Below are 27,473 nucleotides of genomic sequence, written 5' to 3'. Positions count from 1 at the left end.
GAGATGCATGTTGCAACATGGCTTGACTTTCCAATATGCTAGTCCCACAACACAGTTCATCTTGGAGAAGGTTTAGCTATATACTTTGTTCTGCATTTGACATGAATGTTGCCTTTTATCAGAAACAATGTATAGTATTTGTCCTTTTTAGACTGGTTTATTTCACTGAGCATGCTGGTCTCCAGCTGGGACCATTTTGTTGCAAATGGTAGTTTTATTCTTTTTAATGCCTGTGTAGTATTCCATGGCATAGAAGTACCACAGTTTCTACATTAAAAAAACAAAACAAAACAACTACCATCTTCCTTACATCAGTGATACTTTAAGAAATATTATTTATTCTTCCCAATTCAGGAAATTTATTTTTCTTCTTGGAGGCAGTAATTTTGGAGTCCACTAGACTGACGAGGACTTGCAACTTTTTCTTTGGGTCTTTCACTGAATTATAGCACTTTCATATTACAGTTTTTCTTTTGGATTTTTTCATCTTTATTTTGGCATAGTACACTCTTAAGGGACATTCTGCAGAAAGGGTATGTGAGGAATAAAATTTCTCAGTTTTTGAATATTTGAATGTGTCTTCATTCCCTTTACAGTTGATGGAGAACTTGTCTAGGTAAAGCCCATTCTTTTAGCATTTGTTCATTTAGGTCGGTCTCTCTCTCTCTCTCTCTCTCTCTCTCTCTCCTTTTTTCCCTAAATGCTGGACAACTCTTGGTTTCTCTGTTCATAGTTTAGAGTGGAAGGTTATACTCATCATTTCAGGGAGTTAGTGTAGGTGTATGCAACCAGGCAAACAGCTTCCTCACCGCTGTACCTCTGCCCGAGGCTTGGTGCAAAGCTGACCGTCAGCTGCAGATACAGAATGAGCAGGCCAGGGCTATGCCAAGAGAAATCCTGGCTTTCCTTATGGGACTCATTCAGTCCTCTGACAAGTGCTCTGTTGTTGCCTTTGGAAACACTGTGCCTGTCTTCTGTTTGCTAGCGTGAGACAGGAGAATGGCAGAGATGTCTCAAGCTTATTCCGATTCTTCACCCCAGCGCAGCTCGGTGGGGACATCTGATCACCTGCTCTTGGCTGTTCTGTGGTAGAGCGTGCAACACACTTCTGGATTTCCAAGGGAGGACAGTGTCATTTCGTTTCCATCCTCTGTATGTGTGGTCAAGTCACTTCATTGTTCACAAATCCATCTCCTATTCATCTCCTTTGGTATTTCATTGCTAACGTGGGGGAAAAACATGTGTTTAGCACAGATCTCTAACCAGAGGTCTGTAGTTATTTGTTTCTTTTTTAAAGAAACATATTTTCTAATCCGCTGACTTATTGATCAGTGTAACACTTACAATGTAAAGTTATAGGAAATATTGTTAAAACTAGCCGGTCTAAGAAAGCAGTCTGTAATGTAATAGGCACTGTTTTCACAAAAAAATGTTTAATTGTACCTTTGTAGCTCTCATTAAGAAAAAAGAGGTGTTTAGACATTTCGTCTGTTAGTTTGCCAAAAACTTACTGAAGTATGCTAGGCTATTGTAGTTAGATACTTGATGTCAAGTCTGAAAAATGAAGATGGCCTTGAGGATGTAAAGTTTTGATACTTTAATAACTTCTAGTAATTTGAAGCTACTTTGAATTGGTAGTCAGTTCTTGGAGCAGGATCTGAGGAATGAAGGCGAAGTGGGAGTGATGTGTGGGAGGATCCAGCTCACTTCTCCCAGGCTCATGCCGCTGAATCTAATGTTTCGCACTGCTTCTTTTCTCCAGGAAAATCAGAAAGTTAAAAAAGATCTTTTAGAAGCCCAGACAAGCATAGCCTTTCTTCAGAGTGAACTAGATGCTTTGAGAAGCGATTATGCTAATCAGAGCCTGAACGCAGAGAGGTATGGAAGTTTGCATTTTGTTTTACAGTTGGGGTATAATGTTGGAGGAGTTGATCTCCCGCATGAATGCATTTCAGCTCTGTGATATTAAAGGGCAACCATTCATTTGTTAATGTTCCAGGCTTTCCAACTACTATGTTTTGAATGCCATAATTCATAATTCTTTGTTTCTAATTATCGTCAACAGATTAGCTTGTTTAATTGCTGCCTGTTTAGCGTAGTACGGAGCTTAATAAGTGGTTGAATTAACTGGGAGCTGGAAGAAAATATTCCTGAAGTATGAAGAGGCAGCTTGTTCACATCTTTGCCACCAGGAGTTCTGACCATAAAGTGTATAAAAAGTAGACTTTTTAGGGAAATATTTTTTTTAATTCTTTAAAGTATGGTATTACTAGCGCCCACTGTATTCCTACACACAAACGTGTGTCAAGGGCATGTTACATAAAGATCTCTGTATGTGTATTCTCCAGTACAGCACACAGGGTGTGGGAGGGAATATGTTGTTTGCTTTGTTTACAAGATTAATCAGTTAACAGAAAACATACAATGCATGAATTAAATATTTTGGAAGGAAGAAATAGTAACAGCTAAATAACTTTAAAAGAGTGTCAGAAATCATACTACCTGTAGTGTCACAGTTGTCATGGGATTACAGGACTTTTTGTTTAGAAGAAGGTAAGTTTCACTCGGTTCCTAAGTCTGTATTGTGATGTATGTGAAATTTGTTCACTTTATATTGGTACATTTTTTTAAAAATTGAAAAAGCAGCTGAGTCGAGGCTCATGTTTGTGCTGCTGAGTAGTTGGCCCTGAAGGCTACTGCAGCAGCTCCAAGCTAGAGCACTGCCCTCTGCTGGCAGCCATCCTCAGCGTGATTGGTTTAACTCCTTCAAGGCACAGAACCCCAAGTTTTTATACCCAGGAAAAGAGAGTATCAGATGTTACAGGTGAGTCAACAGTAAAATCAGGGCAAGAACACAGGGAAGGAACAGCCTGGCTTGGGGAGAGGTAGTCAGGCCAGAGACATTTTGAAGCAGAAAATATAAATGAAGTAAGTAGTTTAGAACTTAACTTGATTCTATAACAAAAAGACTCAGAATTTCTGGTTAAGGAATTGAAGTTTGTACAAACAGTTGAGAAATTTTAGCTTCAGTGTTTGGAAGGCAGATGGACATGTTTTTGTGCGCACAATTGGGAATCCCAAGAGTTTGGGACAGCTATGATAGGGTTTGGCTACCAAGTCATGGGTCTAGGGCAGTAATGGGGGTACACCTGTTCTGAGCGCAGATGGAGGAGGAGGAGGCCAGGGCTTCTATAACAAAACAGAGGCAATTAAACATGAGTCTCTGGGAAGCCTCGAGAGCCTGGTTCTGTAGTTTGGGGTGAGGTGGGGCTGGGTGGAGTTGGGGGGAGAAGCAGGATATGAGGTGGAGTTAGTGAAGTTAGGGAGGGGAGAAGGAATTACAAGAAAGCAGAAACCAGATCTAACAACTTCAGATTTTTTTTTCACCAAAATAAATCTCCTAATTTCTTTTCTATGAGCTTTTTAAAGTCTACTCCGTAGAATCTCAGATGAAGAGAGAGGAAGCACAAGTGAACAGGACCAGGATCAAGGACAGCCATCTCTGAGCAAGGTGAACCCAGGCCAGGAGTGTAAGGTATAGAGAGAGCAGGACTTGTCACCCGATTCTCATTCAAACGTAAAATATAATTTTGCAGGGATCTGGAAATAATCCGAGAATACACAGAAGATCGAAATAATCTTGAGAGGCAAATTGAAATACTCCAGTAAGTTCTCCTCATATAAAACCTTCATTCCATGTTCATTTCCCTTTTATTAAGACACGCGCCACATGCAACACACGTTGTCACAAGTCTAGGTTCGCAGGTCTGTTTCTCTGTGGCATATTCAACATGTCTGCTGAAGCACATTCATCAAATGCAGGAAATAAAGAATACCTCTCTGAAAGTCCTTGCGAGTCAGCTTATGTGTCTTGACTGTCTCAGTAAAGAACAGTTCTGATCTGAAATCATAAGTTACTGTCCTTGGTGAGAGCATGTTTTTCTTTTTTTCTCCGTATGTGGATATGTGACACCTGCTTTGTCCACTTCATAACAAAGTGGCAGTGATACTAACACTCTATTCCTCTTAACCCACCTGACTTCCACCTCTCCACCTGCTTTCTTTTTTCTACCCAGACCAGTTTTTCTTCTGGTTTTAATTCTTTCAAAAAAGCGAAAGTCAGGCTTTATGTTGTTCCGTAGCACCTTTTCCATATTCCAGGAGCTAGGAAAATGACTACAAGCAGAAAGAAAAAAAAAAGCTACTTTCTACATGAGGCTAATTTAGGGACGAAAGCAGAAACTGATAAAAGTTTCAGATAGAAATAGGAAACGCTAACTGGGAGAGGAGCGGTAGAGGAAGACATGTGCCCTCAAGGCTTCGACTGCCCCATGAAGGTCATCACGGTGTTCCTGGGGGAGGTGACAACTGAGTTGGCATCTGAAGGCTGAACTGGCAGTAAGAGAGGGAAGATGAGCCACTCGGTGAGGCAAGGACTCTGCTACTGTCCCCCTTGTGTGGAAGGGGCAGCCAAGGCTGACGTGTAACATAACTTCCATTATGTTATAAGGAAGTAAGAACCTGTGTTGGGATGTGAGCCCTGAGTTGTCAGAGATCAACGTGAGTGTGGTGATCTGATGTGAGCAGTGTTTGGTGGAACAGCAGGAGACTGCCGAGATGGGCGACAGGCCCTCTGCATTCAGGCCACTGGGAAACCCAGTCTGCAAACTATGCAGATAGCTGAGGGAATTGCTAATTCCTTGCTAAAACACTCCGACCTCCAAAGAGACACAACTGATCAATTCAGTTGCTGCACTTTGAACAAAGAATTGGATCTTAGCAAATGAGCTTCCAAGGGGCACAGTGTCATAACGTCACATTCTGAATGCCAGGACCTGAAAAATCGTGGTGACGTTGAGCTACACTAATACTCTCCTTATCTCTGTCTCTTGACTGTGCAGAACAGCTAACCGGAAGCTGCATGACAGTAATGACGGCCTTAGAAGTGCCCTTGAAAACAGTTACAGCAAGTTGAACAGATCCTTGGTATGCTGTATTTTAAGATGCTTTTCAGTTTTTCTGGTGTTGGGATTATTTGAAGGTGGTAAAAATCGTTTGGTTTCTTACCAGATACTTTCATGTAAGTCCTTGTAATAATGAGTTCTTTCCACAGTATAGAAAGGCAACATTTCTCCAAATTAAAAGAAAAATGTGATCCTTCTACATCAATAAATGCCTCCACATTGATCAAGCATTGTTGAATGCTCTGAAAAACTAAAAACAGCCTAAAGTGTGAGCTTTGCCTAAGTTCATAGCGTGATTGGGATTTGCAGACAGTATAAGAATAATTTGGAAATCACATGGAGGAAGAAATAAAATATATCCCAGTTGAAAGAGAGCAAGCAAGCTCTGGGTAGGGGTGTGTGTTAAGCCACAGCGAATGCTCCTTATGATAGTAATGCAGTGGGCTAGGGGCTGTGGGTTTCAAACCTTCCTTCAGAAACTAAACTCCATTTGGAAGTTTGAGGACCTTCCCAAGACGACATTTTCCTTGAATCCTCTGAACACTTTCGGAGGTCAACTTCAAGTGGAAGATTTCAGCACCATATTTGTATATGAAAAAAAAAACCAATCACTAGGCCAAATTATGGTTTGTAAAGATGTAAGTCCATGGAAATTGATATTCCAGGTTCTTGGAAACTCTGGGGAATAAGAATAACCCTTTATAGAATATACGAAAGGGTTTAGACCTGATTTGATGGCAAAGACAGACTGCATTATCTTTGCTGTGAACTCGTTTCTCCACTCTTTGAAAACTGTGTGTATGAGTGAGGAATTTTTACATGAAATAACAAGTAGTTACTCATTTGTCACAGCGCATGAATAATGTATCACCAGGGAATACGATTTCTAGAAGCACTCTTAAATGTAGTGGTCATCCGGCTCCACCTCTGGCCTACGACAGGTATGTCAACATCTGCTTTTTGTTGCTGAATTTGAAACCTAAATCAAAAGTAAAAAGAAAGTATATTTCCATATTTCCTTTTAGATGAATCCAAGCAGTGTAATATATTTGGGGCTGTAATTTCTGTTTTCTTGAAACTCACTTTAAAGTTCTGAAACACGAATCCTGTTACAAGTAAAATCCTTTGAACTTGGTAAAGTTTCTTAGGTTTTTAAAGATGTTCTGACATGGTTTGGTGCAATATTACCACTGCTTTACGCCCTATTACATTTAACAGGAAGTAGATTGAGTCAGAGCTATTTCAGGGAAAACCATGGACTTACTGTATATAATGCTGGAATTCATGCATTATAGGATGTTGAAACTGTTGTGATTGGTAAATGCTGAAGAGTTCATGTGAGCTGTGTCCCAGAGAAAGAAAACCCTTGAAACAGAAATCTTGCCAGTGGATGTTTGTAAGCTACAACACTGAAGGAAGCACAAAAGTGAACAAACGTTAGAATTTAGTCTAACTTAAGTGAAAGAGTAGAGCTGTTATTTCTGTTTTTTTTTCTGGACTGTTAATCAGTTCTAAGCAAATAGGCAGATACATAACTCAGAATCGCTTTACAATTTCATCATTTTAAAAAGATTTTTCTCTTGGAGAGCAGACACTGAGTAAGGCTTGTAAATAAAGGACTGCAAGGTCCTCCGAGGTCAAGGTGAAGGGCGGTCATCACAGTACCAGTTCGCCAGAGGTGCGGGGAGCTAGCACTGCGCTGCTCATTGTCTCCCGCCACACCTAGAGGCTGCCGTGGTCTGTTCCTTTCTAAGGGCTGGATAGTTTGGTACAGTTTTGGTGCTACTATAGAAGCTTAAAAGGATCTTACACATTTAATTTTCCTGCTTGACAGCTTTATTTGATCATAACTTGAAAATTTGTGTTGCTTTCAAGATCTCTATCAGAAATATAACTTGTTTTATATTTTTACATGGTTCATGACAGTAAAGGAAGTGTTCCCAGGGAAGAGCTGAATGGTTGAACAAAAAAAGGATACACGTTTGAGTTGGACGACGTCAAGTTGTCCCTATGTTTTAAATTTAGACTCAGATATTTGTGGGGGTGATCCCTCAACACAGGATTTCATTTTTCCTTTACTCTTTGTTAAATACAAATAGCTAGGGGTGGGTGTTGTAGAGCAGCAGGTAAAGCTACTACCTGCTGTGCCTGCATCCCATGTGGGTGCTGGTTTGCACCCCAGCTGTACCACTTCTGGTTCAGCTCGCTGCAAATAGCCTGAGAAATATCACTGAAAGATGGCCCAGTACTTGAGACCCTGCCACCTGCGTGGAAAACCCAGACAGCATTCAAACTCCTGACTTCAGCTGCTCCAGCCCCAACAGTTACAGCTATTTAGGCAGTGACCAGCAGATGGAAGATTGGAAGGTATTCTCAGTAACTCTACTTTTCAAGTAAATAGCTAACATTCGCTGAGCAAGACTTATGATCTCCAGAAAAGTTTACCATTGGCTCTGTTTCTTTCTTTTTAAAAGATTTTATTTGAAAGGCAGAATAACAGAAGAGAGAGAGGGAAAGAGAGGTAGAGATCTTGCATCTGCTGGTTCACTCCCCAGAAGGTTGCAAAGGCTGCAGCTGAACCAGTTCAAAGCCAGGGGCCAGGAGCTTCTTTCTGCCTGGGTGCAGTGGCCCAAGGACTTGAGCCAAGCTTTTGTGAACCTGGAAGCTTGTTCGTAAGCAGAGCAGCCTGGACACAAACCAGCAGCCATATGGGATGCCGGTGCTGCAGGCAGAGGATTAGCCTATTACCACAGTACTGGCCCTGACTGTTTTCTCTTGTGCAACCTGAAAAAAAGTCTTCATATGTGTCATCCCTTTAAGTGTTTGATGAAGGAAACTGTTAAGATAGGGGAGTAGCCATTGCTCAAATCCAAGAACCTTAAGTCTTATATCGTCCTGGTTGCTTTTCCCCACCTGGGTTCTTAACCTGCCCTTTAGGTAGAGATCTTCTACAGTCTTAACACATGAGTCAGAATGTGATGTGACACACCATTAACATACAGTGACTCATGTGCTCCATGTACATTTTTCTTAATAAAACGTGAGGTTGTACTTGCATTTTGGTAGTCTTTAAATGAGGATATCAAGTTGAGCTTTAAAAATTAGCCTCATCTCCAAAACGCTTGACTGGAGAACCAATGTGTGAATGGATTCTTGCATAGAAATACTGGTGTTGCTTTGAACATGTGATTGCCCTGTTGCTTTCTCGTGGACTTCCTCATAGCTCTCTGCAAATGTGCGCATGTTGAGCTTGATTCCATCTGTGCAGTCCTGCGTGCAGTGCTGAGCTTTCCGAGCCCTTAGGTCAAGCCCCTTCCTCCTGTGTTTTCAGGTCATCCCGCTCCTCCTATGTGGACGAGGACTGTGATTCATTGGCCCTCTGTGATCCCATGCACAGGAGAAGTTGTGAAGTGGACAGTCTGCCCGAGAGCTGCTTCGACAGTGGCTTGTCGACCCTGAGGGATCCCAACGAGTATGACTTAGAGGTGGAATACAAGCCCCAGCAGGGATTTGAGAGGTCACACGGGGCACAGGAGAGCTTGGCGGGTGATGCTTCCGACACAGATGTAAGCTCCGGAACCCAGTGCTGTCACAGCCCTTATCCTTAATTGAAATCTTCTGACATAGTTTTCTGTCTTAGGAATGTTCTAAAAAGGAGCTGAAGTCAGTAGAATGTTATTTTCTCCACCAAGAATCTCTTTGTAACTCTGTTCTACCGTAATAATGACTCTTGACTCAGCTGTGTGGTTTTCTTTGACTTTTAAACTGTCGGCCTTTTGAAAATAGGTTCCTGATATAAGGGATGAAGAGACCTATGGTTCAGAAGATGTGGCTTCAGTCTTAGACTGGAAGTCCCAAGGGTCTGTGAATGAAGGCAGCATCATTAGTTCAACAAGGAAGCCCATCTCGGCACTTTCAGCTCAGGTAGGTAGTCTCTGAGACGCTCGTTGGCACTTCCTTGACTTTGCCGTATTGTGTTTTAGGAAAGAAATTGGCACCGTTTTTGTCACTCACTGTGGCTTTTTCCCTATAGACAGACACAGAAAATGACAGCCCCAACTTCCCCAGCCCACGGAAGGCTTACAAGATTGTGCTGGCTGGGGATGCTGCCGTGGGGAAGTCCAGTTTCCTCATGAGACTTTGCAAGAATGAATTTCGAGGAAATATCAGTGCCACTCTGGGTATGCCATTCCAATAAATAATAGGAAAATGTATCTTTAAATTGGCCTTGAATTTATGGGTTCTAATACAAAATACAGATTTCTCTCAGTCTCTGTGTGTGAGAGCATGAGTGAGCATCTGTATAGATGTGTCCCCTCAAGGAACCTACCGCCATGTGAAACAATTAAAAAATGAGATGGATATAGCTTTTGCACTTTCTATGATGGGTGTCTGTAAAATGGGTTCTCGGATAGCACTCTTCCAATTAAAAAGGCTGAAAGTTCACGTCAATTAAATGCGTACAAAGACCACAGTATATGATCTGGTCGCTAAAAACTATAGCATACATATGAGTGCATTTACAAAGTTAAATTTACATATATGCATGGACACACAGATTTGCCTACATACACACACAAGGACACTTCTGAAAGTTTGTGAAAGAACACAATTAAAACATTTATTTTGGTGTTGGGAACTTTTGAAAGCCATGAATGGATTTTCTTCATCAAATTTTCAGGAACTTTTTAAGACCCCTCATCTGTATGTATGTAAAAATTAACTGTACCCATATAAATCTATATTTTAATTCCACTTTTCTGCAGTTTTTGATGTGTCCTTATACATGCAGGGTCTACACATATACATTCTTGCGTGTGAGCACACATACACATCTGAGTTTCTCTCTAATCATCTGGAAAAATAGAAAGTTCTTCTTTGTCCCTGGACCAAACCCCTTCCCCCCATTTCAACCAAATTATGCAAGGTGTATCTGCACCTCATTTAAAGATCAGTTTCCCTCAAGGCCATAGTTATTCCTCTTTGTCTCAGCTAAGGGTTGCTTGATTGTACAATCCCATGAAATTATTTGCCTCGTATTCTCTACTCTCATATTCCTTTTCAGGAGTTGATTTCCAAATGAAAACTCTGATTGTAGATGGAGAACGAACAGTTTTACAACTCTGGGACACAGCTGGTCAGGAGAGGCAAGTGTTCGAAGAACTTTCTCAGTTCTGCTTAGCTTTGTGTGTATAGGCCTTGCAGGGTGCTTTTTGTTTTGTACTAAATCATTCCATGAAAACAGCATGTTTTAATCCATGTATTATGTGTGTATTAGAATTTCATGAACATTGACATTTATGCACAATCTCTTCACTTCTGTCAATTGTGTAAAAAGATGCCCATGGTTCCTTTGAGCTGATATTTTCTTGGTGTGAAAAGAATGCTCTTGACTAATTTAGATGAGACAACACTTCCAAATGCAGAAGAAATGTGGTGTGGTCTCCTTAGCTGTGCAACTATAAGTGATGGAGAGGAAACCCCATCAGCTCACCTTGGTCCAAGGCAGAGACATAAGCTTAGCCACCGACTCATGTATGGTTAAAAAAAATACCTTACCTCACACTCATTTCCCTTGAGCATGGTTAGGCATAGCTTCTCTCTTTTTTGTAATTTTATTTTGATAATCTTTACATAGTTAATTAGGGCACAAAGGGTCAAGGGCTACAGGAAAGTGGGTAAATCCATTGTTTCCACATTATTATTTTTTCTGTATCTGGGGTAAGGGGAGAGATGAAGGGAGAAGTCCCACCCAGCCTCCCACCCATCCCAGGTCCCCAATGTGGGGCATGGTCCAAGGGTCCTGCTCAAGTGGTTTTGATAGTTCAACAGTTCTGAATTGCTGCCAGTCTTGCCATTCCAAGCACAATGAAATCTCTCCAGAATCCACTGACGGACATAGTTCACCTTAGAGTCTCCATTTGCCCAGATTTTCACTGCCAACACATAGCTGGGGTAGATGATTGATATTTTGTATTCTCCATCCTCTGTTGTGGTTCTAGGTATCTTCTTCTTGTCTAGCTCTTTGGAAATCAAATGCTTTCAGTTGTTCAACAGTAAGTGTGGTATGCTTGCCATTACTGTAGCAGGAACTATTCTTGTATTAAGATTCGAATGTAAGCTAATGGACAAAAATCTATCCAAATGGGGCCCGGCGGCGTGGTCTAGCGGCTAAAGTCCTCGCCTTGAAAGCCCCGGGATCCCATATGGGCGCCGGTTCTAATCCCGGCAGCTCCACTTCCCATCCAGCTCCCTGCTTGTGGCCTGGGAAAGCAGTTGAGGACGGCCCAATGCATTGGGACGCTGCACCCACGTGGGAGACCCGGAAGAGGTTCCAGGTTCCCGGCTTCGGACTGGCGCGCATCGGCCCGTTGCGGCTCACTTGGGGAGTGAATCATCGGACGGAAGATCTTCCTCTCTGTCTCTCCTCTGTGTATATCTGGCTGTAATAAAATGAATAAATCTTTAAAAAAAAAAATCTATCCAAATGGAGATTATAAGCTCCAGCAGACTGGGTGTTTCAACATTAAAAATAAATATTTGCGGTTGACCCAATCCTATTGAAAATACTCATTGCACTTGGTATGCAGTGAAAGCATGTGTGCCATGGTGTGCTTTTTCCCATAGAGATTCTTTCCACTCTGAATTTTTACGTTTCTGGCACATTGTGGTATTGGATGTTGTTAGTTTTTCCACATGGCTAAAACATTCCCTACCCACCACCTTGGTTCTACATGTGGGTTCTGATGACTTTTTGCTGAGGCTGAAATTCTAGAATTTGTGCCATACATCTTTTCCTAGTTATGCTTTGGGAAATGAAGACATTCTTGAGGCTGTGGAGGAAATAATCGAATTTTCCAATTCAGTCACCCAGATTCTCTTCCTGTTAACTTAAACTGGGCCATCGGAAGCCTTGGAGTTGGCAGTTTCATAGTAAGATGTTGTTGTTAGATTCTTCTCATTTGGGATGAACATTGGGAGATGAGAGCAAAGGACGATGAGGAAGAAGATACTTGTTAGAGGTGAGTGAGGCTGCCGGAAGCTGACGGACTGTATCCTTCTCTGTTGCACAGATTCAGAAGCATTGCCAAGTCTTACTTCCGAAGAGCAGATGGTGTTTTGCTGCTCTATGATGTCACGTGTGAGAAGAGCTTTCTTAATGTACGAGAGTGGGTGGGCATGATTGAGGTAAGAAATCAAAAGGGAGGTGATTTCCAAAGGCACTTAGCATTTTGGCTTGTTTCTAAGGAATTACGCAAGTTCCCCCTAAAGATTCACTGCTGAAGGAGCTCCTGGAGGTAAAACTTGCCTTTTCTCTTGTCAATCAGCTCATTACTCCGTCGTGAGCAAATGCAAACATATACTATCTATAAAGAACAAGATTGCATGAACAGTGAGGTGGTGTGGTTAGTATGTAGTAGAGCTGGATGCACAGAGGGGCTTCCACGCTTGGTGGAATTCTAGATGTAACACCACCTGGACATGTATGTGTGCTGACATCCAAATTCTACAGCTACCGTGTTCTCAACCTTAACCTGGAAGTCACTTTGATTAAAGCAGCTGGGTTGCAAAGTCTTATAGTGGAATTATGGTAAAGTTAAAATTATGGCTGTTTATTTACTGTGGTTAATAATTGGTTGATGGAATAGTTTTGTAGACATTGAGTGGTGATTGTTAAGATCTCTTCCTCTCACGTATGAAAAATATTTTTTGAGTAACTCTCTTGCCTGTACTCTCTGAGGTACTTGAGGTAGATCTGTTAATAAAACACAAGAGCCCTAGTTTTATGGAGCTTGTAATGAGGAATACAGATTTAAAGCAACAAGCGGAAGTAAGGTAAGAGTAGCTCATCAAGAAGTTGTTACTTAGGTCATGACATGAAGAGGAAGGTGCTGGGATTTTCTACGTGAGCTTGGAAAGTCATCTAGTGGCTCATATTCTTTGCTTCTTTGAGTGACCGTTTCCTCTGTGGTACCCTACCTTAAATCCTGAGGGAGATCACCAAAGAACACAGTGAATCAACATGCTTTTTGTTTTTTGTTTGATTATGGCACAGTTCCGTAGGCTCAGGGAGTTCCTGTTCCACTCTCTCCACAGTGCTTTCCCCTCTGTTGTTGAAAGACTATTGTAATAAGTCCATCATTCAGTATATCATTATGCTCCTTATGAAACTTGTAGACACAAGGATGCTGCACTGTTTACCGCTAATAAACATACCAATGGGTGAATTTTTGGGAGATCCTTTCATTGCCTTCCTGTATTTACTTCTACTAGGGTGTCTTTGCTGAAAGGAACATTGAGGAGATAAGCTGTCAAGTCAATTTCATTTTAAAGCTTCATTTCTTGATCCAGCATCAGGGGTAGTTCCAACCTTGAATGAACGCTGTCTGTCGATGCCTTGAAAGTAGTTCTCATATGTGTGTGTCAGGGCCACTCCTCACGTCTAGGAACCAGGTTTTTCTACTGTGCCACTCAGGGCGTCTTCGGTTCTCATAGATGCCTGCTGAGGTGGGTTATACCCTTTTTAACCCCTTCAATTTTGTAAAAGATTTATTCATTTTTATTTGATAGGCAGATTTTACAGACAGAAGGAGAAATAGAAGGCCTCCCATCTGCTAGTTCACTGCCTAAATGGCCACCATGACCGGAGGTGACTATGTGAAGCCAGGAGCCAGGAGCTTCTTATGGGTCTCATGTGGGTGCGGTGTCCCAACACTTTGGACCATCCTCTGCTGCTTTTTGTTAAGCAGGGCTGAACCAATATGAAGCCGGGAGCCAGGAACCGAACTTTTAACTGTTTTTCTTTCATAGTAGTAGAAAAAGTATTTGTCTTTTGTACTTGGGATAATGAAGTTGACTTGTAAACATCATTGAAATAGAAAATTATGTGAGGGATCTGCCGTGATGGTCTAGTGGCTAAATCCTCAGTTTGCATGCCCTGGGATCCCATATGGAAGCTGATTTGTGTCCTGGCTGCTCCACTTCTCATCCAGCTCCCTGCTTTTGGTCTGGCACAGCAGTAGATGATGGCCCAAAGCCTTGAGGTGTTGTCCCTGAGTGGGAGACCCAGAAGATGACCCTGGCTTTGAATTGGCTTGGTTCCAGCTGTTGCGGCCACTTGGGAAGTGAACCAGTAGACAGAAGATCTTGCTCTCTGTATCTTCTTATCTCAGTAAATTTGCCTTTCCAATAAAAGTAATCTTTTTAAAAAAAATTAAAACAAAATTATGTGTGAGAACCACAGCCAAATGGAACTTTGTGGTCATATTTCTTGATTTATATTCATTTGTAACATGTATGCTAAAAATTAGAAATTAGCAAATACACATTTCCTGTGCACAAATTTGACTTGTTCCAAGGCCTATTCATAAGGACAAAACCTTGTCTAGTAGCAAGGATTATGAAGTTAGCATGGAATTGGGTCCCTGCCTTCACACCTTTCTACTTAATCTCTGTAAGTTTCCATTTTCTAACCTGTAAATGGGGGTATCCATTGTTTGAGATAGTCTGAGAGTTAAAAATACAACCTTCAGTATTCACAATCATACTATCACAGCGGACAACAAGACTTTGAGAAGGATACATAATACACTTGATGTTACTGAAATAAGACAATTATGAACATAGTGAAAGTGTTCACATTTACATAACACACTTCACAGAGTGGCAAATACATCATTTGGCATACAAGAAGCAGTTGGAAGATGGCAACTGCCACAGCTCATACCACTCTCATCGTTGGCTCTATTTGGCTTATGTTGGATGCTTTGTTGTCTTTTTTTTTCCTTGGGGGAAGGATGCAGCCCGCGAGACGGTCCCTATCATGTTGGTGGGAAACAAGGCCGACCTTCGTGACTCCACTTCTGCAGAGGGGCAAAAGTGTGTCTCGGGGTACTTTGGAGAGAAACTGGCCATGGTAAGCACGAGGGTGAGTCTGAATTGGCAGGGACTAGAGGAGCATAGTGGCTTGCTATAGAACTTCCTATAGAAGCCATTACATTGCTATAGAACTCTAGTTCCTAGAGTTGGTGGCTTTTCCCTTTTGTCTGCCTTGGCCCAAGAGATCCTTACAGGCCCCTCTGCTGTGTTGGTTGAGGCATATGTTCTTGTTGCACAAGCGGAAGATCAGTTGAACGTTATCTCAGGAGGAGCCAAGAGTCGGTGAGAGATTTGAAGCAGGAGAGTGATCTGATCAGTAACATAATCATAGCTTCCAGAAGGTTGGATAAGACTAGAAAATGCATGCTAGATGTAGTGTGACAGGGCTGATTCTGGTAGAAAAATGATGGTGTAAAGAATATTCCTGGACTGCTGTCAAGAGCAAACACACAAAAAGTCACTTTGGTAGACATTTTACTTTTATTATTATTTTCCATGAAACGGTTTTATAAGGATTCTCCCGTCCACTTCCCCTTTCTCTCTCCCTCACTGGTTCCCCCCATATTATCACAGTAGTATAGTGTCCTTCCGCAACAGTCACAAGTTCCACATGCTGCTATTTAAGTGTACCATGGCATTGTAAAGGTAATAATAGAAAGTCAAGTATTCTGTTGTCAGTATATGTTGAACAGGTTCATTGGGAGTCTTTTATTCAGGAGTAGAGATGCATACTGCAACCTGTCTTCATTCTTCAGTGATGACCTTTAGCCATTTTCTTATCTCCTTGAAATTATTTGATAGCACTGGTGTGATTGCTGGAGATTAAAAACTTGAAACATAAAGTCTGCATGATTTTAATGCAAAATGAAGGACTTTAGAAACTATTCCTGGGATGCGTACATCCAAAGATTTTTATTTAAATATTGAAACTCTGAATTTCTTACCTATTAGTTACTCTTAACATACTCAAGGAAACATATTTTTACTTCATTTTATCTGTTTGAAATGACAGGAAATCCAAGTTAAATCCAAGTTTAACTATGTGTATTTATTTTCTACAGACCTATGGTGCCTTATTCTGCGAAACAAGTGCCAAAGATGGCTCCAATGTAGTGGAAGCTGTTCTCCATCTTGCTCGGTAAAAGTTGGCTTTGTATTTGGAAAATCAGAGAGGAGATTAACTTTGCCCATAGGTAGTACAAATGTCAAATCTGTTATGCAGGTAGAATATACAGACATTTCAAAAAATTAAAAAGAAAAGGAGTTAAAAGATAAAACTAGCAACAGGCATCCAGCACAACAGTTAACATGCCATTTGTGATGATGGGGGCACATGGGTTCGAATCCTCGAACTTTGCTCCCACTTGCCAACTTCCTGCTAATGTCCTAAATCATATGGGAATTTGGGGGAGTGAGCCACAAGATGGAAGATTACTCCCTTGTACATCTGTCTTTCTTTGCTTTCAATCTGCCTTTCAACTAAATGATTTTTTAAGATTTTTAAAACTTTTATTGGAAAGGCAGATATACAGGGAGGAGATAGAAAGATCTTCTGTCCTCTGGCTCACTCCCCAAGTGGCCACAGTGGCCACAGCTCAACAGATCAAAGCAAGGAGGCAGGAACTTCTTCCAGGTCCCACCTGGTTGCAGGGTGTCAAGGCTTTTGGCCTTCCTCTATTGCTTTCCCAGGCCACAAGCAGGGAACTGAATGGGAAGTAGAGTAGCTGTGAAATGAACCGGTGCCCTTATTGGATCCCAGGGTATGCAAAACAAGGATTTAGGCACTAGGCTACCACCCTAGGCCCAAAAGAAATGATTTTTTAAAACTAAAATTTGGTGCAATTTTAAAAATTCAGTGTTTGAGATTTATTTATTTTTATTGGAAAGGCGGATATACAGAGAAGAGGAGAGACAGAGAGGAAGATCTTCCATCCGATGGTTTACTCCCCAAGAGGCTGCAACAGCTGGAGTTGAGCCAGTCGGAAGCCAGGAGCCAGGAGCTCTTCCGGGTCTCCCATGCAGGTGCAGGGTCCCAAGGCTTTGGGCAGTCCTCGACTGCTTTCCCAGGCCACAAGCAGGGAGCTGGATGGGAAGTGGAGCAGCTGGGATTAGAACCAGCGCCCATATGGGATCCCAGCGCATGCAAGGCGAGGACTTTAACCACTACACTATCGTGCCAGGCCCCACACATAGTGTTTTTATACAGTGTATTTTGTGTGAAAATTTTGATGACTTTAGTATCAAAGTTTTCACCCTAAAGTCAGTTTATCTTTTAATACCATAATCCACGAGCTTGTTTTTGGTGAGCTTTTGAAGTACTCAGATCCAACGGGAAATGCCATTGGCTTCAATTGTGAAGCGAATAGATGTGGGTGTGATATGAATTGGTGATGCTTCTTGATCTCTGTGGACGTTAGCAAAACTGCCTCATTGCCAAGCACAGCAAGTTCAACCGAGGTACCACTGACAGGCTTGGGCATGTCATAACAGAGCTAATCGTTGACTTACAGGATTGATTTTTCAAGAACTAGATTTTAAACACATGAGACTATGAATATAGCTATTTATGATAACATGTTCCCAGGTTAAAAAAAGACAGTGGGAGAGTGTGTGTCAAAATGATTAGTGCCTAGGTAACCATTATGCTGAGGTAATAGTGTTAATAGTAATGGTTTTTGATATGAATTATAATACAAATGACATCATTTAAGAATTTAGATATAAATATTCATTTTTCAAAGATTTATTTTTTATTGTAAAGGTGGATTTACTGAGAGAAAGAGAAACAAAGAGATCTTCCATCTGCTGGTTCACTCCCCAAGTGGGTGTAATGGCTGGAGCTGAACTGATCCAAAGCCAGGAGCCAGGAGTTTCTTCTGCGTCTCCCACACGGGTACAGAATCCTAACGCTTCGGCCTTTCCTGTGTCGCCTTCCCAGACTCCAGGCAGGGAGCTGGATGGGAAGTGGAGCAGCTGGGGCATGAACGGAAGGCCAGAAAGGATCCCGGTGTGAGCAAGGAGAGGATTTAACCACTGGGCCATCATGTCAGGCTCCAAGTATTTATTTTTTTGATTCCTGAAGTACTGTTAAGAAATGACAATGATAGCTGTTAAATTCATCTATTCTGCCTAGTCTTCTGCAGCAAATTCTCAGCTGGCCTACAGGAATTTAATTTTCAAAACACAAAAGGGAAAAACAAAGTAGACATGAACAACATTTGTGACAATGATCCGTATTTGCAGACAAAGCAAAAGCATAATTTTTAATGTACAATTTCACCTTTGAGTATTTGTGAGATGTGGTAAGAATCTTTTTGGGATCATTGACCTACACAGCTAGTAAACCTTGACAGTTATTGTATTTTGAATGCTGATTTTGAAGTAATGCCTTGGCATTTATAGTGCTGAATAGACTAAGTGTTCTGTTGCAATGTTTAAACTAGAACCTCAGGGTGGACCGTTGCCCTCACTTGACACAAGCAGGAGACAGGTGTCAGGACTTCAGGTGACGTCCTTGTTGTTATTCATGGCAGGACTTGGCAGAAGACCTGAGCCTCATACAAACTGTCTTTGAACGTTTTTCCCCTTGACATCAGTCCAAGAAATATACCATCTCCTTTCCCTCCCCAACAACACTGGCCGTTGTCCCTGTTTAAAGCAGGAAGAACTTACATCTCTTATAACAGAAGGGAAAAAAAGGCAAATATACAGATTCAATATACAGATTCAAATAACTACAAGTTCTTTGACCTGTAATTAGTAAGGAAATCATGAGCTAATATCACAGTAAAAAATGTACCCAAGTAATACCTATATATGGGGGTACTTTAAAAATGTTGTGGGAAGGGGCCAGCGTAGTGAATGGAAGACTTCTCTTTGTGTCGCTCTGATATTCAAATAAAATTAAACTTTTTTTTAAAACAAGTTTGTGTAAAGTAGAATTAAAAGACAAGCTTATTTGTGGGGGACAAAAAAACCATGAAGTTTCATGAGTCAGATAACAGATTCTGCAGGTTTTCAGTTTGTAGGGGATACCAATGATTTTAACCAAACGAGCTGCATTTGGCTCAAGCTATTGGATTCCTGCCACCCATGTGGTAGAATTGGACTGAGTTTTGGCTCTTGGCTTCAGCTTCGTTCAGTACTGGCTATTGCATAAACTTGTGGGTGTGACCCAGTGGGTAAGAGTTTTCTCTCTCTCTCAAATAACTTTTAGAAGCTTTTTGGAGTTTTGCTTTGTGGATTAGTGATATTCAGCTGGTACTGAGCTAAGACATGTGAAGCACTTCAGGTCCTAAGTGTACAAGTTATGAGCTTGATATTGCACAAGGCAGAATGCTTCAAAACAGTTGTGAAAAAAATCAAAAGTTTATTTTGTTGCAGAACAATCTCAAATGCCTGCATAGTCTTTTTATAAAACCAATTTTTATGAACTTTTTGAAAAACCCTCATGTTTATGGGTTTCAAATATTTTTGCATTAAAATAAACATTGTAAATTTTGTCCTACAATCTTTTTGAAGCCCTTTTCTATGGTGGTAACTGACTATGGTCCATGATATTTAATAGCTGTAATAAAGAGGTTGGAATTTCTTGAATCTTCTCCTAAACAATTAAGAAGTCTTGAAACTCTCCTCTCTATCTTGTAATACATGAGGAAAAGGGGATGAATAAAATGATCTGAGATCCTTTCTGACAGTCTGATTCTAACGATGAAGGGACTTCAGATGTTCTCAGAAAATGGAATGGAAAGTTAACTTTATTTTGGTGGAAAAGTGAAATCCATGCGGTTTCCCTCCCTCTTTCCCTTGTTCTTCCTTCCCCCGCCCTCTCCTCCTCCTCCTTTTCTTCCTTTCGTTGTGTTAGCAGAGTTTAATGAAGAGTACACCTGGCACATCAGGGAACCAAGAGGACATCTTAGTAAAGAACCGACAACCCTGTCTGTTCAGGTTGGATAAAATCATGGGTTCTCCATTCCGCTTACCTTGGCCCCCATCTGTGATATCACTGGGTTGGGGGGGCATCCTATAATTCCTGTAATTCCCCTGGGAACTTCATAATTAACCTTGTAGCCCCCTTTATGAAGGAGTTGGAAGGGTCCCCCAAGCTGTCCTCAGGAGATGGCTGGAACCCACCCAACAAGTTGATCCAATCAGAGCAAGACTTGATGTGTAAATGCTGATCTGCTTTTCAGGGCTGGCTTGTGCATTTTTCATCATTCCACAGAACGAAAGAAATTCCCATTTTGTTCAAAAATTTCTTCAACCCTTTTTATGCATACCTAGCTACCTTAACACTCTCCCTTCAAGAGAGGCAGCCTGTAATCGTAAGGGGATAGAACGGGTGCATCAAGCTGGCATGAGAGTACAGAGCTCCTGGTGGGTTTTGTTCTCTTGGTGTCTGTCCTGTAATGCTTGAAGATGACCTTGGAAAAGATTAACCTGCAGGGTCAGGAGGACGGGTCCCAATGTCTGATGGGATAGATTGGAAGCTATGCCTCACAGTCATCTGGAGCTGGACCAATTTTGTTTTGTTAGAGACAAAAATAAACTACTGCATTTAAGATCAGTGACGTCAAGAGAATCAGGGTATGGGATCCAAAGAAACAAAACAGCCAGGATTACCATGACCTACTATTGGGCCAGAAATTCCAACCCTGTTTGAGCTGGACCCAGAGTTGTCTAACCTCATCCCAAAACTGTTGGATATGTGTTCTTATCTTTCTACTTGGTCCCAAAACAACAGCCCTGAAGCATGTTGCAGAGACTCCCTTGGGCAGCAGTTGGCAGGTCTAAGTCTCCTCCATTTTTAAGATCTAAGTTTGATAACCCTAGCATGGGAACCTGATTCAAGGCAGCCTTCAATTGGGCAAAGTGGGCTTGGTTCCGGCTCACTCTTCCCCATACCTAAGGCTTCATAACCTGGTAGGGAAATGTAGATATTATCCAAAGGTTATGGGAGGAGGACGTTGCTGCGCAGCCTGTGTCCTTCCTGAGGTCAGTCTCTATACCTTAAAAATGGGGATGAAGTCATAAATTGCTCCCTGTTTTTCTCTTGGACACCTGTGGTCATATTGTGTCATAGTGAAGAGCCTGATGCCCCAAGCTAGATTCTCAGGTGGGTGAAATGACTAATGTGTAGATCATCTCTCTGGTCACCACTAGAATTGCTCCGTTAGGTCTCCCACAGTGGTCTGTCCAAATATGTGAAAGCTATCCATAAATCCTCAAGGCAGCACTGTCCTGGCATGCTTTCTGAAGATCTTTTCTGTTCTAGCCTGTACTCCATTAAATAACATACTGATTACTTACTACTCAATTGTCTCAGGAGATCACAAGAAGGTTAAATGGCTCCAGAGTGTTCCAGCCCCACCCACAGTGCAGGATCGATTCTTTATTATATCATAAAGTTGGGAGTGGCCTAAACTGCCTGTGCCTGCCTTCTGTGTGGCTTGTTTGATCAGCCTGACATCAGCCCTGTTGGAAAGGCTTAGACACTAATTTGTGTTTATTTACTTACACCAACTGGTGTGCAAAGGTGTTTAGATAACAAGGTCATTTCAGCCGAGTAGTGTCAGGTTAGTTATTTTTAAGCTTTAGACAAAGAAATCAAACTTGTGAATCATTTATCATAGCACATTATTTTTTATTATTGTTTTATGGCCTGATTTCAAGCCTCTGGTTATATAAATATTGTTAAATGCAGAAATAAAGCAGACATATGAAAACTTTAACTGCTTTATTTTCTGCCTTTGGAGATGCTTATCAACATAACCACATCCTAAATGGAAATGTTATAGTATTTGTGGGCAAAATGATCCATTTTTAAAGTCCTATAATCGTTGGAAAGTTATATATAAAACTTACAAATTATTGATTTAAATTTCTGTTCCTTCTATGCCAAGAAATGTCAGCAAACTTAGACTAATGAATGCATAGGTTTGCATTGGCAGAAAATGAGTTGATTTTTGAAGAGGACATAAGTGTTTGGTTAACAAACTGAACCACTCTGCTCTTTCTTGGAAAACTCAATCCCAGGTAAAGTTTCTCCCAGAGGTGCCACTTCCTTGCTGTTGAAAGACCGTTTTCATTGACATAGGAGTAAACACCAGAGTTATAGGCTTCAAACTTTTTGTATTGGGCTCCATTCAAAAGGCATTTAATTTATCAGTGGCCAGATATTAGAAAAATACAAAGCCTCAGGCCACGATGTCAGTTCAGTACAAACATGAAGTATTCTAATCCCTAACTATCTGTAAAATGCATATAATAATCATACCCTTCTCATACAACAGCCTGCGACTCTTCCTTCAGGGAAATCCAATGGCTTTTTTTCAACAACATACCATAGAGAGGAATATTTATATGAAAGATTGCAGGAAAATGGAAATAAGATAATGAGCATTTTCCATAAGCTCTTTATTTTTTCTGCTAATATTAATGCTCAAATCCTGTCTTTTATTTTCTTGATAACTCTACATGGGGTTATGAAGATGCTAAGTAGAGATACTAGAGACATTAACAAACCTGGAACAGATATTATGGAGGAAAAAAAGATATACCTTTTATTTCAATTAGCGTGTAATTTCTTTAATCCACCAAAAACTGCATGGTCATTTTAAGGCAATCAGAGATCCAATTCCAAACCATTAAAATGAGTCACTTAGAGTCAACATTGATTCCTTTTCTCTTGCCTCATTCCTTACTTTCTCTATGGTCTTTGAGGGACCTGTTTTGGTCATGTCCATCAATGTCTCTTCAGAATGCATGCATTTCTCTCCTGGTCTCACACACTCTGTGCTTTGGTACAGAACTCAACATGTCCTGTCTGGATTAGTCCACAAGTTTCTGCCTCTAAGATTCTCTGCTGTCAGTCACCTGTACGTATAATCCAGATAATTCTTACGGTTCCAGTTAATGTTGACTTTCCTACTTCCAACCCATATTTGTGTCCAGCATGCAATATGAAGTCCAAGAGCCCTAGCATTTGGTTGATGGTCCTTCTCAGGCTGGCCATACTTAGCTTTCTGCTGGAATCTGTTAACTTTTTCTCCTAGTGAAGGATGATCTGTGGCCGTAGCAAACTCTGTGTCCAATCATGGCCAGGCTGTTGGATGCCTTTTCCTTTATGGCTGCTGTTTTCTGCACCTGTACGCTCCGTCCATTGTTTAAAAGCCAATTATTGTTTCGAGAGTTCCTCCCAATGGAGAAGTCTCCATGAAGCTTCCTGAAGGCTGGAACACACTGTCCATTTGTGTTAGCAGCTCTCTCGGAAACTGTCCATTGTTTGTCTTTCCCCTCCTCCTAAACCTGCTACTGAAAGGCTTTGGAGCCTGGGAGAAATGGGGTGTGCTTACTCCATGGCAAAACTGCTGAGAGTTTGCATTTGAAAGTCCTATTTTCTAAGTGTCATTGTAAAAAAAAAATTCCCACAGATGTAGTGACTTAAATAATACACATTCATTGGGTGACCACTCTAGAGGTCTCAGAACTCTGAGATGGGTCTGCTGGGGAGTTGTAGGTTGAAATGTGCCCTCTCTCTCCTGATTCTTGTTTCCTTATCTCTGAAGGGAAGGTGATGGAATTCCTTCTTAAGATGTGGAAACATGTATTCTAGCAAATCTTCGCTGGCCAGAAGCAAGAATTAGTTCTTTTTCCCTTGCTGAGATATACTCTGACTCATGAGACAGTGGCTTTCAAATGTAAGAATACAAGAAATTGTGGAAGCTGCACTGGCAGGAGTTGTAGACACTGGAAACTTGAAATAGGACTAGCCCGATTAAAGTTGTGCTGAATGTCTTCAATATAAACTGGGTTTTGAACATAGCATATACTCATTAAAATAATTGATTACATTTTGAAATATATTTACTGGGATTGAAATATTAAAATATTTGTGTATTTCTCAATTTAGTGTGGCTAAAAAATGTAAAGCAACATATTTCAGATCACGTTGGGAGCGATGAAACCTTCCGTTCAGTTACTACACCTGTCATCACCTATGCAGGGGACACAGACATGGCATGGGGTAGTGTGGGGTAAAGGTTTTGGGCCAGGCACCCCAATTTACATGGGGACGACATCCTAAATGGACAACAGTTTGTGTCCCAGCTACTCCACTTCCAGTTCAGCTCCCTGTTTATGGCCTGGGAACCAGTGAATTAAGACCTTGTCTCTTATCCTTCAGTTTCTGTAAAATTTGCCTTACAAATAAAAAACCTTAAAAAATTGTGTTTCTGTTCAACAGCATTGTTATACTGTAAGTAGGCAGGTTCCCAGGCATTCCAAGTTTCCTGCTGCACGATCATTTATAAACTTAGTTGCTTAAAACACAGTTCCTTTTAAAAAGATTTACTTATTTGGAGAGTTAGAGAGGGAGAGAGATTGATATTTCAGCCGATGGTTCATGCCCCAAGTGCCCTTGGTGACACTAGCTGTGCCAGTGTGAAGCCAGGAGCTTCAGTTGGGCCTCCCAGTGCGTGCAGGGGCCCAAGCGCTTGGACCATCCTCCGCTGCTTTCCCACGCACATTAGCAGCAAGTTGGATCAGAAGTGGAGCAGCCAGGACTTGACCCAGGGTCCTGATGGAATGTCAGTTCTCAGGCAGTGGCTTTATTTGCCCTGGTACTGTGCCCTCCCCAATATTTTAAAGTATCTTCCAGTTAGAATATCCTGATTGTTAGCTGGAAGCTTCCTCAATTATTATCTGGGATGTCTCACATGTGGTCAGATGGCCACAGGGATTGGGACTTGGACTGGATACCCAACTCCAGGCTGCTGCTACTCTTCCCATAGGTTCTACCCATGTTGCATCAAATCCTTTACCGCCATTCAATGGCCTTTGTCCATTGAGGAATCTATTTCTTAAAAGGCAGCTGAAGCCAGCAAATGGAGATTGAAATGGTCAGAAATGCTGCCTGGGCTTGGCGATCACAGAGCATGACTTGCAGATTCTAAGCACGCACAGAGCTATCAGAGAAGGGCAAGACTCCTCATGATGGAGGATCAGCAGCCACCGACGAGGGGAGCATGTTTGAGACCATTAGGGTTACGGTGCAATACTCTTGGCCCTCCCTGGGATGGTCATTCAGCTTGTCTAAGGTGGGACTCCAACGTCTTCCCATTCCATAGGAATCTTCCGGGCAGCATTTGGAAGGACCTTTGCTTGGGATTTTTTAAGATGTTGAAGAATGAGAGCCTTCTGTTTGTCAGGATTGCCTTAAATGTTAGTTCAGCAGGGCTAGCACCTTGGCATAAAAAGCTGATTTTTCTGGAGGCCTGCTGGTACTGGCATCCCATATGGTCATCAGTTTGTTTCCCAGATGCTCCACTTCCTGATTGAGCTCCCTGTTGATTTCCTGGTAAAGCAGCAGAGGACTGACCAGTTCCTTGGACCCCTGCATCCACATGGGAGACCTGCAAGAAGCTCCTGGCTTGCAATTTAACATCAACCCAGCTATGGCCATTGCAGACATTTGGAAAGTGAAGCAGCAGCTAGAAGATTCCGTGTGTCTCTGTCCTTCATTCTAACATTCAATAAAACAAAAAACTTTTTTAAAAAGTTAATTTTACAAGAAACTTAAGGGAGACAAAAGGAAGACACCATCCCCTAATTTTACTTATCCTTTTTTTTCTTTAGTGTGTGTAAGTAGTGCATGATTTTAAAAACCACCATTGCTGGGCCCAGCACAATGGCCTAGTAGCTAAATCCTTGCCTTGCATGTGCCGGGATCCCATGTGGGCACCAGTTCTTACCCCGGCTGCTCCACTTCCCATCCAGTTTCCTGCTTGTGGCCTGGGAAGGCAATATAGGATGGCCCAAAGCCATGGGACCCTGCAACCATGTGGGAGACTCAGAAAAAGCCCCTGGCTCCTGGCTTTCATTCAGTTCAGCTCTGGCTATTGCAGCCACCTGGGGAATGAACCAGCAGATGGAAAATGTTTTTGTATCTCCTTCTCTCAGTAAATCTGCCTTTACAATAAAAATCTTTAAAACATTGTACTTAACGACAACGAGATTTGCTTGGAGATGGAAGGCAGGATCTGATGTGTTAAAAAATGAGCTATGTGTGGGGCAGACTATGCAGCAGCTTGTATTCTCAGCAGAAGTGGAGAGTGTCTGTATGTGCACCTGCGTGAGCACTTGCCTTTGTGGTAGCGGCTGGTACTTAACCAAGTGCATCCCATTTCTGCATTGAAGAAAAGTTAACTTCTTTTACCTTTGTTTCCTTATGTATGAAATGAAGCACAATAAATCCATGTGGTTCCTGTGGTTCCTGTGCCTAAGCATAGATTAGGCAACACCCATACAGCCTTTAGATGAGTGTTTCATGGCTCAAGCCAGCGCTCGATGTTGCTACACTTAGTTTTGTACCTACAGAGCTGATGGTGGCTTAGTGTGGTATATATATCTGTTCTCACTCTCTTTTCCTCCTTCCAGGGAAGTGAAAAAACGAACTGAGGAGGAGGATAGCAAATCCATTACCACCCTGACAGGACACAGTTCCAAAAAGTCAGTGCACATGAAGAATTGTTGTAGTGGTTAAATTCTGAATGACCTGGGGATATGAAGTTGTCTTTCCAGCCTACTGTGATGGGTTTGAATCTTCAATGAGTGGAGCATCCTCCTGATGTGGTCCTGCAAAGAGAGAGAAACATGAGAACCATGCTCTTGGAGTTGTCTGCAAGCTTGGCGTTTTGCTATACCTCGATGGACCATTTGGATCCTCTGGTTAAACAGACTTGTCCTTACAGAGTCTTATAAAATATGTGTACATATTTTAACATGATTAGAAAGCTCACGTGGACAGATCAAAGCTTTAGGGAAAGCATGATGGGATAATCAACTTTGTGTGATTGCTGACACTGTTGGTAACCTAAGACCATGGTCACTTAAAATGTTGGATACTAGGGCAGCGATCAAAGGGAGTTCTCATCCCGGCCCCGCTGTCAACTATCCTTGTGATCTTGGACCTATCACCAGCTGACATTGGATCTGCGTCATCTGTGGATCAGTTAGCTTAGCTCTGAAGGCCTTAGCCTCTCAAACGTTCTCTCAAAGTTCAAGCCACAGAAAAAAGCACAAGAATCAGAGTTTCTACAGGACTAATTCTTCCTGATTTAATGTGTATTTTTTAGGATCTCTGTATGGGTCTTTCTTCTGAAATAGGAATTTAATAGAGAAAAAGAATGTTTTAGGTTCCACTGGAAGCAGAAAAAATATTTTTATATACATAAAGAAAATATAGTTGACACAGAAGTAGTTCTATTTAGAAAGGGTATTTTCTAATGTCACAGATGTATGAAATCCATGGCTTACATAGTGTTTAAATTCTAGTGAGAACATGCAATTCAATAAGCAATGCCTAGGAAAGTTATCTTTCTTTACTTAAAAAAAATATATGTGTATGTGTAACAGACATTGGTTGCTAGGGGCTGAAAAAATGACAACTAGTGGATATATTCTAGAATCTGAATAGTGGTAAAAGTCACATAACTTTTTGAATGCAATGAAGGCCAATGCATTGTATATTTTGAAAGTGTAAGTCTTAGAGAATGTGAATTGCCACCTCTCACTTGGAAAATACTAACACTTAAAATGATGTTGGCTTTTGACAAATGAAAATATTATTAT

General features: G+C 41.5%; 2 protein-coding genes across 2 annotated transcripts in view; one reads left to right on the top strand and one right to left on the bottom strand.

Moving 5' to 3' along the window:
• MFSD14B (major facilitator superfamily domain containing 14B) overlaps nucleotides 1–22,512 on the bottom strand; it is a 117,556-nt gene extending 95,044 nt beyond the window's left edge. Inside the window, exon 1 of the mRNA XM_058657316.1 lies at nucleotides 22,508–22,512. The gene's annotated coding sequence lies outside the window, so the exon portion shown is untranslated. The remainder of the gene's footprint in view (nucleotides 1–22,507) is intronic.
• The window catches only part of RASEF (RAS and EF-hand domain containing), a 43,478-nt gene extending 16,988 nt beyond the window's left edge, over nucleotides 1–26,490 (top strand). Inside the window, exons 6-17 of the mRNA XM_004591805.2 lie at nucleotides 1,763–1,878; nucleotides 3,597–3,665; nucleotides 4,902–4,986; nucleotides 5,817–5,905; nucleotides 8,296–8,530; nucleotides 8,751–8,888; nucleotides 8,998–9,145; nucleotides 10,030–10,111; nucleotides 12,038–12,152; nucleotides 14,761–14,880; nucleotides 15,905–15,981; nucleotides 26,280–26,490. Of these exons, the coding sequence (XP_004591862.2) occupies nucleotides 1,763–1,878; nucleotides 3,597–3,665; nucleotides 4,902–4,986; nucleotides 5,817–5,905; nucleotides 8,296–8,530; nucleotides 8,751–8,888; nucleotides 8,998–9,145; nucleotides 10,030–10,111; nucleotides 12,038–12,152; nucleotides 14,761–14,880; nucleotides 15,905–15,981; nucleotides 26,280–26,385 (1,380 nt within the window). The 3' untranslated portion in view covers nucleotides 26,386–26,490. The remainder of the gene's footprint in view (nucleotides 1–1,762; nucleotides 1,879–3,596; nucleotides 3,666–4,901; nucleotides 4,987–5,816; nucleotides 5,906–8,295; nucleotides 8,531–8,750; nucleotides 8,889–8,997; nucleotides 9,146–10,029; nucleotides 10,112–12,037; nucleotides 12,153–14,760; nucleotides 14,881–15,904; nucleotides 15,982–26,279) is intronic.
• The last annotated feature ends 983 nt before the right edge of the window (nucleotides 26,491–27,473 follow it).

Source organism: Ochotona princeps, chromosome 31 (genome assembly GCF_030435755.1).
Source record: "Ochotona princeps isolate mOchPri1 chromosome 31, mOchPri1.hap1, whole genome shotgun sequence".
NCBI lineage: Eukaryota > Metazoa > Chordata > Mammalia > Lagomorpha > Ochotonidae > Ochotona > Ochotona princeps.
The sequence above is the reverse complement of the archived record's forward strand: the minus strand, read 5'-3'. Positions and strand labels throughout refer to the sequence as shown.